The sequence below is a fragment of the Ilyonectria robusta genome, assembly GCF_021365365.1.
Source record: "Ilyonectria robusta strain PMI_751 chromosome Unknown BGZ61scaffold_19, whole genome shotgun sequence".
NCBI classification, from domain to species: Eukaryota; Fungi; Ascomycota; class Sordariomycetes; order Hypocreales; family Nectriaceae; genus Ilyonectria; species Ilyonectria robusta.
This window is the reverse complement of record NW_025764453.1, coordinates 828542-842535: the sequence shown is the minus strand read 5'-3', so window position 1 is coordinate 842535 and position 13994 is coordinate 828542. Positions and strand designations below refer to the sequence as shown.

At 54.5% G+C, this 13994-nt stretch overlaps 3 protein-coding genes across 3 annotated transcripts; 1 reads left to right on the top strand and 2 right to left on the bottom strand.

The window, feature by feature from the left end:
- Nucleotides 1-394: 394 nt before the first annotated feature.
- On the bottom strand, nt 395-1423 carry BGZ61DRAFT_457780 (uncharacterized protein). The gene has a single exon (XM_046246683.1). It carries the CDS (start codon nt 1080-1082, stop codon nt 477-479), a length of 606 nt encoding a protein of 201 aa, XP_046100496.1. The 5' UTR covers nt 1083-1423; the 3' UTR covers nt 395-476.
- Nucleotides 1424-6444: 5021 nt separating this feature from the next.
- On the top strand, nt 6445-10660 carry BGZ61DRAFT_76003 (armadillo-type protein). Its single transcript, XM_046257059.1, has 9 exons — nt 6445-6768; nt 7072-7150; nt 7238-7713; nt 7777-7961; nt 8023-9206; nt 9262-9939; nt 9988-10163; nt 10223-10346; nt 10405-10660. The coding sequence occupies exons 1-9, from the start codon at nt 6679-6681 to the stop codon at nt 10590-10592; spliced, it is 3180 nt and encodes a 1059-aa protein (XP_046100495.1). The 5' UTR covers nt 6445-6678; the 3' UTR covers nt 10593-10660.
- Nucleotides 10661-11317: 657 nt separating this feature from the next.
- On the bottom strand, nt 11318-12470 carry BGZ61DRAFT_536129 (nucleophile aminohydrolase; the record flags this gene model as incomplete). The annotated part of the gene is made up of 2 exons (XM_046254352.1): nt 11318-11730; nt 11789-12470. The coding sequence occupies 2 exons, from the start codon at nt 12468-12470 to the stop codon at nt 11318-11320; spliced, it is 1095 nt and encodes a 364-aa protein (XP_046100494.1).
- Nucleotides 12471-13994: the final 1524 nt, after the last annotated feature.

Sequence of the window (13994 nt, the reverse complement as noted above, 5' to 3'; positions counted from 1 at the left end):
CCAAGGACTCTTCGCCTGGATTCCACTGCGATCCTGCCCAAAGGCCAACTCCTTTCCGTTGCCACATGTCTTGGTTGTTTCAGCACTCATGTCCCGGGACCTTATCTTGTTCCGACCACTACTCTGGGAGATTCCTATGTCGAGAGACTTTTTTGTATTGCGCATATCAATGATTGGATTTGAGTGGATAGATGTTTGGTTGGTTGGTTGGTTTGTTTGTTTGACTCCTCGGTCTGGATTTACGTGGGATTATTGCGGTTTGGATTTGTTATATCCCTCCGGCATGGAATGTTTGTGATTTTCGTGGAGGCATTTTCTTTCTCAGTACCATGGCAATTCATTGGATCATGTTATTAAAATACAAGCGATCTGGCACTGTTTAGTGCACCCCACAATCCGCCTTGCCTCTTTGTTGTTGTCCTCTCTTATGTCTAGCCAAGCCTAGTGCTACCGTTAATACTCTTAATCAGGTGTGATCATCGTTCCTGGACCGTTGCTGCTGGGTTTAACAGAGAGTTGGCGAGTAACTGCTGGCGGCCACGTCTTCGATACGGATGATGGCAGTGGAGTCGTTGATGAATGCAATGATGCGTATGATGGTGTCTCGGGCGGTGGTGAGAGTGGGAGTCGTCATGCAACGGCGGCGGCTTTAGGATGCCGTCACTAACCAATACGTGGACCAACTCGTGGAGCCAGACACGACTGCGCCTGAGATTTTCCTCCTCGCCTTCCTCTTCAGTGGGGCCCTTCTCCGGTGGCGGGTTCTCGCGGCAAGCTGCGCGGAGGCGATCAAAGTCCCCAGGGGCGACGGAGCCGAGGTGCTGAATGTTGAGGGCAGCCGCGAGAGGATCTGCAGTGTCTGCGACGTCCTCGACAAAGGTCATTGCCGGCTGCGAGGTGTCTGCGGTATGGATGACGTGAGCAAAGAAGCTACGAACAATGTCGGAGCTGGTCTGGATGAAGAGTTTGTGGTGGTTCTGAGGCGATTCGACACGAAAGACTTGGTGGCTGGCTGGTTCGGCATCGTGGGCGGAGAGGGAGGAGGGAGTGGTGCTAAATGTAGAGGATGATTGCATGGTCATTGAAGGGTTGAAACTGGTAGATATGTTTTTTTTTGTATGGGTAGACAACGCCTCCTATCTGTCATTCGAGCTCGGGTGGTGTTGGGCTTCATATATGGTGAACAGCGGCGGTGTTCCACCAAGACCACCGCGAGCTTCAGACGACCAAAGATCTCTGGCTATCCCCTCCTCGAATGACTGCATGACTGCGTGAACACCATGCCACACCTCTCACATTGGACAAGGGATGCCGTACACTTATGGTTTCGTCAATGTAGTTTCCCGGAGGCTTGATGTACGTAGCCGTAAGCTGTAGACATCCTTGTCAGCAGCACAGTTGAGGAACACCAGTACTCAAGAAGCATGATATGGGATGAAGGGGCGATGAGGTAGCTCTCACAAGAGTCATTTGAGTGCTAGTTGAGGCTTTCCTATCTTCGTGGGAGTGAGGGTAGGAAGAATGGATTGCTGATATCCTCATCGTTCTCGCGGTCCATTTTTCCGGACAGCCCTAAGAAACAGCCCCTTCGTTCCTAATACTGCGGCCTCTTCTTCAGAGTACTCTCTCGTCTTACCCAACCCTCTACCTCGGTTCATCCACCCCTTGATCCCCCAAGCCGGTGCCTTTCACCGAGACGCCACCGCTTCCGCACACGGTTACACGCAGACCGGTCAAGTAGAGCATGACCACGGCTAAAATGACTCTGTCGGAACGAAGAGAGGGATACGGACTAGTGCCAAAAGACGCAGAGAGATTATACACGTGCTGCGTTGCCGAAGCGCATCTGGCCCTCACGAGGGCCGCCCGTGTAACCTCCCATCGGGGGCAGACGAAGCCGGTCGCCTGAAATGGAGCGGGATGCTGCGTCCGCAAGGAGATGGGATGGGTAAATTCATTCGGTCTGTTGAGTCGTGCGGTCGGTGAGGAGCTGGTCAAGGGCTAGATGATGACTTTCACCCCAACATGGACAGGCAGTTGCTGTGATGGTAAGACACACTATCGATGTTGGACTTAACCAGGCTGTGGCTACCCGTTTTCCAGTTGCCTTGTCATTGGTAATCCCGAGATTAGAGAAATCATGCTTTTGGAATACAGTAACTGCCACCCTGAGCTTTACTAAGTCTCTGCCGATATTTTGACTTGAATCTTATCCTCCCGTTTAGCATCCACTCAGGTGATAAATCTCCTCGAATATCGACCCCCATATTACATGCGATGGAGGGAGCAATGCACAAGAGGAACCGAGAACAGGGTAATCAATGGGTCAAAGCCTCGTTAGGAACCAAGCCAGGTTTGTGACATATTCCGCATATCTCAGCCGAGCAAGTGAGGTAAACCCACGCTTGGGAGCATCTCGACCGCATGCAGACATCGCAACCCCATTCTTCTTGCATCGTGCCTCTGAATCTCTCCCAGGTATGATAGCATTCCATAAGAGGGTCGACAGAAGCGGCTTGGGTAGAGGGTGTGACTTCAGGAGAGGAGGCAGCCAGAGCCGGAGCTGTGACGGGAGCTTGAAACGGCAGAGGGACCTCAGCCGGAGCAGGGCGTCTTCTATGAATAAACGTCAGCAGCACAAACATGATGCAGGGGAGGTCTAACTCACGCAATCGTGTCACCCGAGCTGGTCGTGGCCGCATCCAAGGACAAAGAGCAAGGCACCGGGAGGAGGTGGTCAGAGGCACCACAAGAGGGACAAGTAAAATTTGAGCAGTCCGGATTCGCGCAGGTTCCATCAGGCATAGAGAAGAAGTGGCACGTCTGTTGACCGCTGCAAGGATGCTCCTCTCTCCATTCAACTGTGGTTGTCCCAATTCTGTCGGCACAAAGTTGTGTGTCGGCGGGAAGGTTTCTGTACGTCCATAACTGGTCGTCGCAGTCCTCATGGAAAGCGCGGAATGGCCTCACAAGGAGCATATGCTTATTTTTAATGACACAAGCGTGGCAAATATGATGTCCATGATGGCTTGGACACTGGGCTTGCTGACGCACGGAAACCGCCCTGCGTGAATAGGGCAGATGGGAAATCGGCGACCTAGCAGCTGGTGAGAATCAAGGTCAGCTCCTGACCAGCCTCAACGCTAGAAAGTAGACTGCATGCATCACTTACATACTTCACATCCTCCAGCTCTCGACGATCCTATTCGTCTAGGACAGGGGACTGGGACGAAGGTGAGAAAGCGGTCGAGTCTAGCGGTTCGTGGAGGTGAACGCACCTTATCGTCCAGCGCGATGGATATCGCCTTCCCGGCGTCTGCAACGTGCTCCATACCGAGGATAGCGGGAGTCCCAGAGCGGGGAGAGAGGGTGGTGTGTGTATGCGTAATAGACAAAAATGGTGGAGTGACAGGATGTTGAAAAGTGTCAGGGAGATAGAGATGGAGTGTGTGTGGCCGAGAGTGGAGTAAGGATGAGGATGAGAGTGAGTGAGCGTGAAAGTGAGAATGATGTAGGAGGATTAAAGGCGAATCAAAGTGAGGTGAAGGTTTTCAGGTACCGCCCTCGGAGCCACCTCAACAAGCGAAATAAGTACCGAGTTTCAGCTCGATGGATGATGAGAGAAGTTGTGCACACTGGGGGATTTGTGAAGAAGAAGAAGAAGACCTCATTGGGGAGGGGTGGGAGATTTTGGGGAAATTAACCCGTGATTAGATGCCAACTCATGGGCTTTTCGCTTGAGGTTTTTCTATTCGTCTACAATACTTCAGAAATTATTCTACAACCGCCGAAAGGACATCCGGTACTGGCCAAAGTATGTCGTGTTCTTGGAGTAGTTTGTTCGATGCTTCACACCTCGTTACTCCACGCCTCATTGCTTCAGGCGAGCCGCCGGGTTATTGGTTCAAGCAAGTTTAGCCGTGCGGATGAATTGTTGTAAAGTGACCCTACTATCGAACCGTCAAGTGCATGTGCAATTCTAACTCGCCATGTATGTGATAGTGTAGGCTCGCTGCCAATAAGAGTCTAAGGGGCTGCGGAAGGCAGACTGCATGCTCCGGGGCGGTACCAATAGGGCTGGCACGAAGAAAGCCGGGGACTTGTGGTGATCAGGGCATGATTTAGGCTCGACGATCTGTTTTGGAAGAGGTTGCATGTATCCCATCACCAAAACCCACGCAAGCAGACCGAGGCTACAATTCGGGTGCTCGAGTTGCCTTGGTGTGACCTCACGGCACACCAGACGTCGCAACGCATCCCAGGGGCACAGAACTTGATACCGAGTAATACGGTATACCCCACGGCTAGACAATTATTCCCCGGCCAGGTTGGTCCCTGGTCAGCCACGTGAGGCGAGGAGCTGCAGGCATGCTAGATTGTTAGATCGATCATGTACCCGACTGTGCTCTGGATCCCCTGGGGCTCAATCATTCACAGGACGGGGCTGCTGAGCTACGTCGGTTCTGCCGCGTTACGTCTGTGGAACTGCGTCCAGCGAGGACGTGGAGTCGAGACACAAGGCCTGGGGGGAGCATGGCGCCGTGTGAATCTGGGCATAGGCAACAGCAGCGTGAAAAAAGGGCAGAAAGGATCAGGGGGGCTAGGGTCTGAGACATTGTGATTCGAGACAAGAGAGCATAACTTATGGCTTTGGTGGTGTGTCCGTGGTTGATAATAGGTCCGGGGGATATGGCAATGGCTGCGGCTCTAGGCTGTACGGCAAATGACGGGATGGAATGTGCCTTTTTTTCGTGTCTGATAGCGCAGCCTCATGAGGTGTGCACAAATTACAATTGCAACGACGCAGCATGGCTTGCCAGCCACTGTGGTGAGGACGTGGGGGGTTGGACCCTTGGAGTGGTGGTGGTGATGATTCCAGGCCCGGCCAAGGCGGGTGGGTGGGTTGCTGGAGGTACGAGGCCGGCATTGTTTACTTTGTGATAGCTTTCAACCCTAGGAAGTGAAAGTATGAACTCGTGGATTAATCCATGGATTAATTCATGGATTAACTGGTGGGTTTCCCTCCGCCTCATGCAACTCTTACCTCTTGCTTTACTAAACAAAGCGGTTTTACCTCTGAAAACCCACCCCTGCCCATACGGTCTGGCCATGCACCCATAATCCATGCAACATGCATCATCGTCTCTCATGCTCGATTTTCCCGCCAGCCACTTGGAGCTAAGAAGTCAGGGTTATCCTTCAGGTGCTCCCCCTCCGTCTCCCCCTCCCCCTCCACGACCCAAGGCACCCAAGCCCTCGAGTGGCCAAGGCGGTGAGCGCGCATGGTGGAGACGCTTGGCCGCGGGACCCTGCGATATGCGATTTCACTGGGTTTCGCGGGCGGCACAATTTTTTTATTTTTTTTTCCCCCTCCGCCGCTGGACTTTTTTCTTGTCACTGCGTCTAGGATGGGTCCCATCCTCCCTTAGTTGCGACCTGACATGAGAGCGGATTCTCTTCCGGCTATTACCCGATCGTGCCGCCATTCGGGCAGGGTGGCAAACAGTTTCGTAGGGTTATTTTTTCGGTCGTGTGTGTGTGTGGGCCACGGGAGGTGAGTGACTGAGCGACGCTTTGAGGTGGGATTATTTCTGGGGAACCCAAGCCCAAGGGCCCCTCAAAGGGTCGGAGGTGTTCATGTTCCACGGGCTTGTTAGGGGCCCTACTATGTCATAGGGCGCCGCTCGGGTCCCCTAGAGGGCCCTGGAGAGATCGGCGGCGGCTGTCGCGAGCCACTGTACGAAGGCAGACGTGCGATGCTGTCGTGCTGTCGTACAATGTAGGGATGATGCTGCTAGACGACGCTGGGTCTGCCGTATCATCCATCCACCACGGCCATTGCAGGGAGATCTACAGTGTAAACGCTCGGCAACAATCAGATTGCTTTGTCCCCCATATGAGGGCCTCTGTTTCCTCAAAGCCAGACCAACGCCTTCCACCAGCAAAGGGGACACACAGACAGACAACAGAACAGTCCCTGCCGTCGAGTCCCAAACTGTGTTCCACAGTGCAGTGTGCAGTGCAGTGCAGCGCAGTGCAGTGTGTACCGCCCATCTGTCCCACACAAACCCGCCGCCAGCCCTATTCGGTCCCAATCACAATCGACATACTTAGCAAAATCCAATCCCCATCGACGTATTCCGTTTGCTGCTTGCAGGCTGCTGCTGCCCTTTGCTGGCCGGGGTCTTTGCCCAGATACTGCTAGTTAGGTAGTTACTTGCTGACTCTCAGTGGTGCTGCTGCTTGGGCGACGCCGGACAAACACTTGGACAGACACTTGGACCTCTGGCTCGCGCCCTAACAAGGCTCCTAGCACTATCGCACTAATAACACACTTGGCTGCACTTGGTACCGAACACTGACACCGGCCCTGCCCTGGCTTTGGCACTTGTTGGTGGTCCCTGCTGCGTCGAGTCTTCTGAGTCCCAGACCGAGTCGTTTGTTTGTGAGAGCGAGAGCGAGAGAGAGAGCTTGTGTGCTTGTGTGCTGCTCCTGCTAAGTTTACTTTGGTACTGCTACTGCAACCCGCCAACCCGCCAACCCGCCCGCTGCTGGATGCCCCGCCATCCGCATCCGCCGCCCGCTCCCAACCTGACTTGACAGATCCTGCCTCTCCCACCTCCCACCTTCGTCGTCGTCGCCCTCGACCTCGAATACACATCCGCCCCCCATATCGCCATGGATCCCGCCGCCGTGAGGTCCTTGCTAGCTGCCAGCTTGGATCCCGATGCCGACAACAGACGGCGCGCCGAGCTGCAGCTAAAACAGGTGCGTGTTGCCCTCCCGATGCCAACCCGATGCCATCCCGCCTGTCCATCCCGCCTCTCTATCCCGCCTCTCCCTCCCGTCGTCCGCTCCTCGTTCAGCCCGTCGAGCCTCCCGCCGTCTATCCTCTATCTCTATCGTCGTAGCCTCGACGGTATAGAGGCCGTGGCTTGTCGGTCTGCTCGTCGTTGCCTGCCCGTTGACCCTCCTCCCCGACTGTTTACCACCAACGTCAACTCCCCGCCCCTTGCGCCGCCTTCACGCTTCCCAGTCTCCAATACTGACAAAGCACTTGCTCTCGTCTAGATCGAGGAGCACCCCGGTTTTCTCGATTGTCTGCTCGACATCCTCCAGGCCGAGCAGGATGCCAGCGTCCGCCTCTCCAGTATGTCTCCATCCTCCCTCTTTCACCCCTCCAACGCGACCCCCGCTGCCGCCATCCCAGCCAGCGCCTCTAACCCTGCTTTCCTAGCCGTCATCTACGTAAAGAACCGTGTCAATCGCTCCTGGTACAACGCGGACTCGTACACGGCCGAGAACCCCACCACCCTCATCGCCGAAGACGAAAAGGCGCGCGTCCGAGACCGCCTCCTGCCCATCCTCGCCGCCTCCGAGGGCCTGGTCCGCCAGCAGCTCATCCCCGTCCTCCAGCGCATTCTTCAATATGACTTCCCCGCCCGATGGCCGCGGTTTATGGACTTCACCCTCGAGCTCCTCAACACAAACACCCCCAGCTCGGTCCTCGCCGGTCTGCAATGTCTGCTCGCCATCTGCCGCGCTTTCCGCTACAAGTCGAATGACAGCGATGACCGCGGACATTTCGACAACATTGTCGAGGCCAGCTTCCCCCGCCTGCTGGCCATCTGCAATGAGCTGGTGAACCAGGAGAGCGATGAGGCCGGTGAGATGCTGCACCTGGCCCTCAAGGCCTACAAGCACGCAACCTGGGTGCGATATCTCCATTCCCATCTTGTCCAAATCCGCTGGGTTTACTAATCGAACCTCGTACAGTTGGAGCTCGCTCCCTTCCTGCGACAGCACGACGTCACCATCGCCTGGTGCACCGTCTTCCTCCAGACCGTCTCCAAGACTTGCCCCGCCAATGCCATGCAGGGTGACAATTATGATCGCGAGAAGCACCACTGGTGGAAGGCCAAGAAGTGGGCTTACTTCAACCTGAACCGCCTCTTTATTCGGTACGATTGCGCTTGGTACATGTTCAAATGCCATCAACACAACTAACTCTGCTTTCTCCAGACACGGTAACCCCGCGAGCCCCGGCAAGGGCGACGAAGCCCTCCAATTTGCCAAGGACTTCACCTCCAAGATCGCTCCCGAGATTCTCAAGCACTACCTGCAAGAGATTGAGAAGTGGGTGGCCAAGACGTCCTGGCTCAGTCGCCCCTGCTTGTCTTATACCCTCGTCTTCCTCGACGAGTCGGTGCGGCCCAAGGAGATGTGGGTGCATCTGAAGCCGCATCTGACCAACCTGGTCACTCACTTCGTCTTCCCCGTCCTCTGCCTGACTGAGGAGGATATCGAGAAGTTCGAGGACGAGCCCGACGAGTACCTCCACCGAAAGCTTAACTACTTCGAGGAGGCATCCGCTCCTGACGTTGCCGCCACCAACTTCCTGGTCAACCTGACCAAGAACCGCCGCAAGGAGACCTTTGAGATTCTCACATTCGTCAACGCCGTTGTCAATGAATACGAGCAGGCCTCGGATGACAAGAAGAACCACATTGCCAAGGAGGGTGCTCTGAGAATGATCGCCACCCTTGCCCCCGTCATCCTCGGGAAGAAGAGCCCCATCGCCGACCAGGTCGAGTACTTCCTCGTCCGCTACGTCTTCCCCGACTTCACCAGCTCACAGGGCTATCTCCGAGCCCGTGCCTGCGACACTATTGAGAAGTTTGAGCAGCTCAACTTCCAGGACCAGAACAACCTCCTCACCATCTACCGTCACATCCTGGACTGTATGGCTGACCCGGCGCTCCCCGTCCGTGTCACCGCCGCCCTTGCTCTGCAGCCCCTCATTCGCCACGATGTCATTCGCACCAGCATGCAGCAGAACATCCCGACCATTATGCAGCAGCTGCTTAAGCTGGCGAACGAGGCCGATATCGATGCCCTGGCCAATGTTATGGAGGACTTTGTCGAGGTCTTTGCCACTGAATTGACCCCCTTCGCCGTGGCCCTGAGCGAGCAGCTTCGCGACACTTACATGCGAATTGTCCGTGAGCTTCTCGAGAAGGAGAGCAAGGTTGGCGATGATGGCGAAGTCTACAACGAGTACGACGATAAGAGCATCACCGCCCTTGGTGTTCTGCAGACCATCGGCACTCTGATTCTTACCCTCGAGAGCACCCCCGATGTCCTACTTCACATCGAGGCTGTTCTCATGCCCGTCATCAAGGTTACCCTAGAAAACAAGCTCTATGGTAAGTTTCGTTTCCTCTTTCGACTTTGAATGTGCTCACTAACTTTTATGCGCAGATCTCTACAACGAGGTTTTCGAGATTATCGATAGCTGCACTTTCGCTGCCAAGGCCATTTCCCCCACCATGTGGCAGGCCTTTGAGCTCATCCACACCACCTTCAAGGCCGGCGCCGAGTACTACCTGGAGGATATGCTTCCTGCACTTGATAACTTTGTCCAGTTTGGTGCTCCTCAGCTGGCCCAGAAGCCCGAGTACACCCAGGCTCTCTACTCGATGGTCGCTGATATGTTCACGGATAGCATCCAGGGAGGCGTCGAGAGGATATGTGCTTGCAAGCTGGCTGAGGCCATGATGCTCAGCCTGCGTGGCCAGATCGACAGCTGTGTCGAGGGCTTCATCAACATGGCCATGAACATTCTGGCCAGCCAGGACGTCAAGATCAAGAGCTACCGCATTCACTTGATGGAGATGGTCATTAACTCCATCCACTACAACCCCCTTCTCACCCTCCAGGTCCTTGAGACCAAGGGTTGGACCAACCGCTTCTTCAGCCTGTGGTTCGGCAGCATGACCTCCTTTACTCGCGTCCACGACAAGAAGCTCTGTATCGTGTCCATCTCTGCTCTGCTCAACCTCAACCACGAGCAGGTTCCCGCCAGTGTCTCGGTTGGTTGGCCGCGATTACTCCAAGGCATCACCGAGCTGTTCCGAACTCTCCCCAATGCCATGAAGAGTGAGTCTCTCATTCCCCTACTACGCAGCACATGCTAATGTTTTTAAGACCGCGAGGAGGCTCTCCGAGATGATTTCCACCTCGAGTCCACCTACGACTATGGTGAAGAGGACGAGTGGGATGACGATGAGGCCAACTGGAACGCAGAAGAGGAGTCTGCCGAGGGCGAGACCGGCGAGTCCAAGGACGAAAGCACCGCTTACCTGGAATTCCTGAATGAGGAGGTGAGCATCACTCAGCGCTTCACACTATCAGACCTTGTACTAACTTGAACTGTCTTCAGGCCCAGAAGTTCAGCCGTGCGATTGATGATGTTGAGGAAGATGATCTCGGCGAGGACAGCGTCCTCCTCGAGTCTCCCCTTGACAAGATTGAGCCTTATCAGCTCTTCCGCGCTACCCTGTTGAGTATGTTCATCCCAATTCTTATTAATATTTGAACCATTCTGACGCGGTTTTCCCACAGAAATGCAACAGGAGCAGCCCCAGTTCTATGCCACCCTGGCTGGTCACCTTTCTGCCGATGATCAGACTGTGATCCAGGGCGTCATGGTCAAGGCTGATGAGGTCGCTGCCCAGCAGGCTCAGGCCCTCGCTGCTCAGCAGGCTGGTCTTACTGGCGCCCCTGGTGCCGTTAATGGCGGTGCCAGTTAAGTTAGTTATCAGCGATCAACGACAGGAGAATGAGTGGCAGGATTCGTTTACCCCTTTTTATATCCCCTTCCTCTTTTCACATCAGGGCAGAGCCAAGATTCCCCGGGGACGAAGAGACGAGTGATGAGATGCCCGATCAAAAAGAAAGAACTTTTAGAACGTGCAAACAAATGATGACCCCATCTACTGGAGATCCCCCCGAGAACGTGCCGCGGGCGTGATATCGTCGGTTGGTAGTTGCTGTGTCGATGTCGTCACGCAAGCATGGCGGAAAAGAAGGGCTGGGAATGAGCGAGGGCCATCGTTCTAGGCAAACTTGATAAACGATGGCGAAAACTCTGGGTTGGATGTAAGATGAGGGTTGTTTGTGGCACGCTTTATGTTGGGGGTGTAGGGTGAGTGGGATGAAGGGAAAAGGGTTGGCAGTGGACATGTCGATGAGGAACAAAGTAGTCATTAAATATCAACAATACATATCGTCCAAATTCACAGAACAGTTTAAAGTATGGGTTTCCTGAACCATGTATCTTGACTTTGTCTGCTGGGCTTCGGTTTGTCTCTGATACTCCAAGAGATTATATAGGTGAGCAATGACCGTACAAATGCACACTATCGAAGTTAACAATTATCGCCAAAAGCAAGCAAGTAGATTTATTCTTGTGTTTCTATTCTCTAGTTTATTGCGTGTTTTATTACTTTTACATTTACCCCTTGCCATTTCATCGTCAACAAACCGTCCATATACATTCATTATCTGGAACCGGCTCGAACTTGTCAGTCACATCTCCAACTCTCTTCCGCCACGACACATCAGCCAGGGACAGCCTTGTTACGCTGGCGCCCTTGGTCAAATTTAGCGCGTCGACATCGTACCAGAAATTCATGGGACTCGTTGCGCTCTCGTAAAAGACAATCTTGTCTAGCGTGTCGGTGAACATGCGCCACAGCGTCGGCCACACCTCTGGGGCGCTGGCATCTTCATCTTCATCTTCATCTTCATTATCATCTTCTTCTAGGTCTTGGTCTTTTATGGGTGTGCTGACGGCACGGATCATTCCCGCGGTGTTGGATATGGCGATTTCGAGGTCGACGGCTGGGGGGATGATGCGGTTGTAGTGCGATAGACGGGCAAAGCGGTCTGTGACGGTAGGTTAGCAATGTATTTTGGCCCAGTTCCCAAGTAAGGGGAGACAAACCTGCGGGTGTGGAAGTGCCTGGGAGAGTGTAGTTGGAGAGAGGTTTCCAGTACGCGTCAATGGCAAGCTGCTGGGCGAAAGACGGCTCGTTGGTTACCACAGTGTAGTTGGGTGAGTGGTGGCACTTGAGCTTCCCCTCGACGAACTCCAGGATGAGATTGTCTCCCTTTGTATCCGAGATTGAGAGGTGCACACCGGCGGAGAATTCTCGCCTCAGAGAGGTTTCTACTACTTGAAACTTCTGCTCGCCACCCTCGCTGGGGCAGGAGTCCTTGGCGGCTTCGGCGACAGTGGCATACATGTCGAGGAAGTACTGCATCCACACGCCGACAAACATTCCCGGTACCCTCCCGATGCGCGCACCGTAGTCGATCTGGTCGAGGTACATGGCGCTCCCCGTGAGGCCCTCGGAGTTGACACCCTCGGTGTACACCTCGTCGAGCGCCACGGCCGTGACGGAGCCGTAGCGAGACCTCCACGTGAAGGGGTTGCCCGAGACGCCGCCGAAGCGCCGCAGGCCCGCGGGGAAGGCCCAGATGGTGGTGTTTGTGTCGACGACAAAGTCCAGGGACCGGCCGATGGTGATGCGGTTGCTCGCGCCGCCGGCCTTGTAGGCTACGCGCGAGCAGGCCATGGCGCTGGCGATGAGGCCGGCTGCGGCTGCGAGGGACGAGTTGTGCATGTTTCTAATAAGACAATTGGCACTGGGGAGAAGGAAGCGGTGCTAGTCACTGAGACATGTCGATCCGAGTACCTGGTGCTGGTATCATGGGATTGTCGCCATATATCCACATCCTGGACTTTGCGGTCGAGTCAAGGAAGCCAAAGAGCCAAGAACCTAAAGAGCCAAGAACCCAAAGAGTCAAGGAAACCCAGGCTTGCGTATTGGAAATTCCCATATCCGCAAACACGCAACGCCCGTTCATGGATCCATCTGACATCAGACCATTTCACGACGTGTAAGTTTCCCTCGCAACGAACAGACTGGCCTGGCCTCTCGTGGAGGAAAGCATGGCAACGCCGCCACACCACGCGACAATGACAGCAACGCAGCTTGGCTCATTCCAACGGGTTCTCGTCCACGTGGCGGCCGCCCTGGGAGCAGCGTTTTGCCATGCGGGGGCGTGGGACCAAATAGTTTGCGGTGCATTCCCCGACGTGAGGGTTGCAAGAGTCGACGGGCGGCCGCTTGGCAGGCTTGCTTTGGGAATTGGCGTAGAATGTGATTGTGGGTTCAGACGGTCCAGACTGTGGTGGAATCCAATTGTGCGTGAGGGAGGGTATTTGATGGGATTTAAGAACTGAGACCTGGTTCTATGCTGCCAGTTCCCATGCTCACTCAATAGTCGATATCCTAAGTCATAACTAGACTGAACTGGACTGGACTGTCTGCTTCCTTGTGACGTAATGTGAAGTATTATCCATGCCAGCTCAAGAGCGTGCTCCCCCGTTAGGATCCTCATTCAACCAAACTGTAACGATTCATACCGTTTGAAGCCATTTCCAGGATTGAGTTTCTTCGAACTATACTGGTGAATCCTGGCAGCCAAGACTAACTAGCTAATTCCCAAGTCCCCCGTCTTGGATATCAACGACTTGCTGCTAACTAACAAATTGCCTGCCGCCCCGTTGCCTGTGGAGTAGTACCAACCGGAGCCTCGGCCGTGTCCCCGGTGCCATCTAGACCCACCTCCACGGCGCCAGCCGCGTGATGCAACCCGCCACCGGAGGGATCACCCCGAATTCTGAGTGCGTTGGGCTTAGTCTGCCACGAGTTCGAACATCTGGAATGGTTGGGGATTAGGAGCGTTAGGGTAACTTGCTCGCACGCGGGCCCTTCCGTTAGCACAGGCGTTATCACAGTCCAGAACTAGAAGGAATCCAGTCGGGGGGAAGCTTCTGTTATGGCTTCTGGAAGCCTCTGTCGAAAGGATAACGATGGTTCCGTGTGGGCGGTCCAGCTGTGCCGCCGTTTTCTTCTTTCGCTTTCTTCTCCGAATTCCAAATGGAATTAGTTGGGTCCAGTTCGGCCTGGCCGCCATTGGCAAACGAATGGCGGCCATCCCACTCCATACCGAACTTACTCACGATTGAAACTACATGCGTGCGCCGTTATCCCAGTGGTAGTGCGCGTGTGTACCATCTTATCTAGAAAGCGTATCCATGAATGGACGCCCAAGAGGCTGGAAGTCCAGAACAGATGCTA

Excerpts from the sequence above, each read along its gene's own strand:
- BGZ61DRAFT_457780 (XM_046246683.1), bottom strand. The coding sequence starts at position 1,082 with ATGACCATGCAATCATCCTCTACATTTAGCACCACTCCCTCCTCCCTC.
- BGZ61DRAFT_76003 (XM_046257059.1), top strand. The coding sequence starts at position 6,679 with ATGGATCCCGCCGCCGTGAGGTCCTTGCTAGCTGCCAGCTTGGATCCC. Across the intron at positions 7,714-7,776 it reads CCTACAAGCACGCAACCTGG|TTGGAGCTCGCTCCCTTCCT; the intron begins GTGCGATATCTC and ends AACCTCGTACAG. Across the intron at positions 10,347-10,404 it reads CTTCCGCGCTACCCTGTTGA|AAATGCAACAGGAGCAGCCC; the intron begins GTATGTTCATCC and ends GTTTTCCCACAG.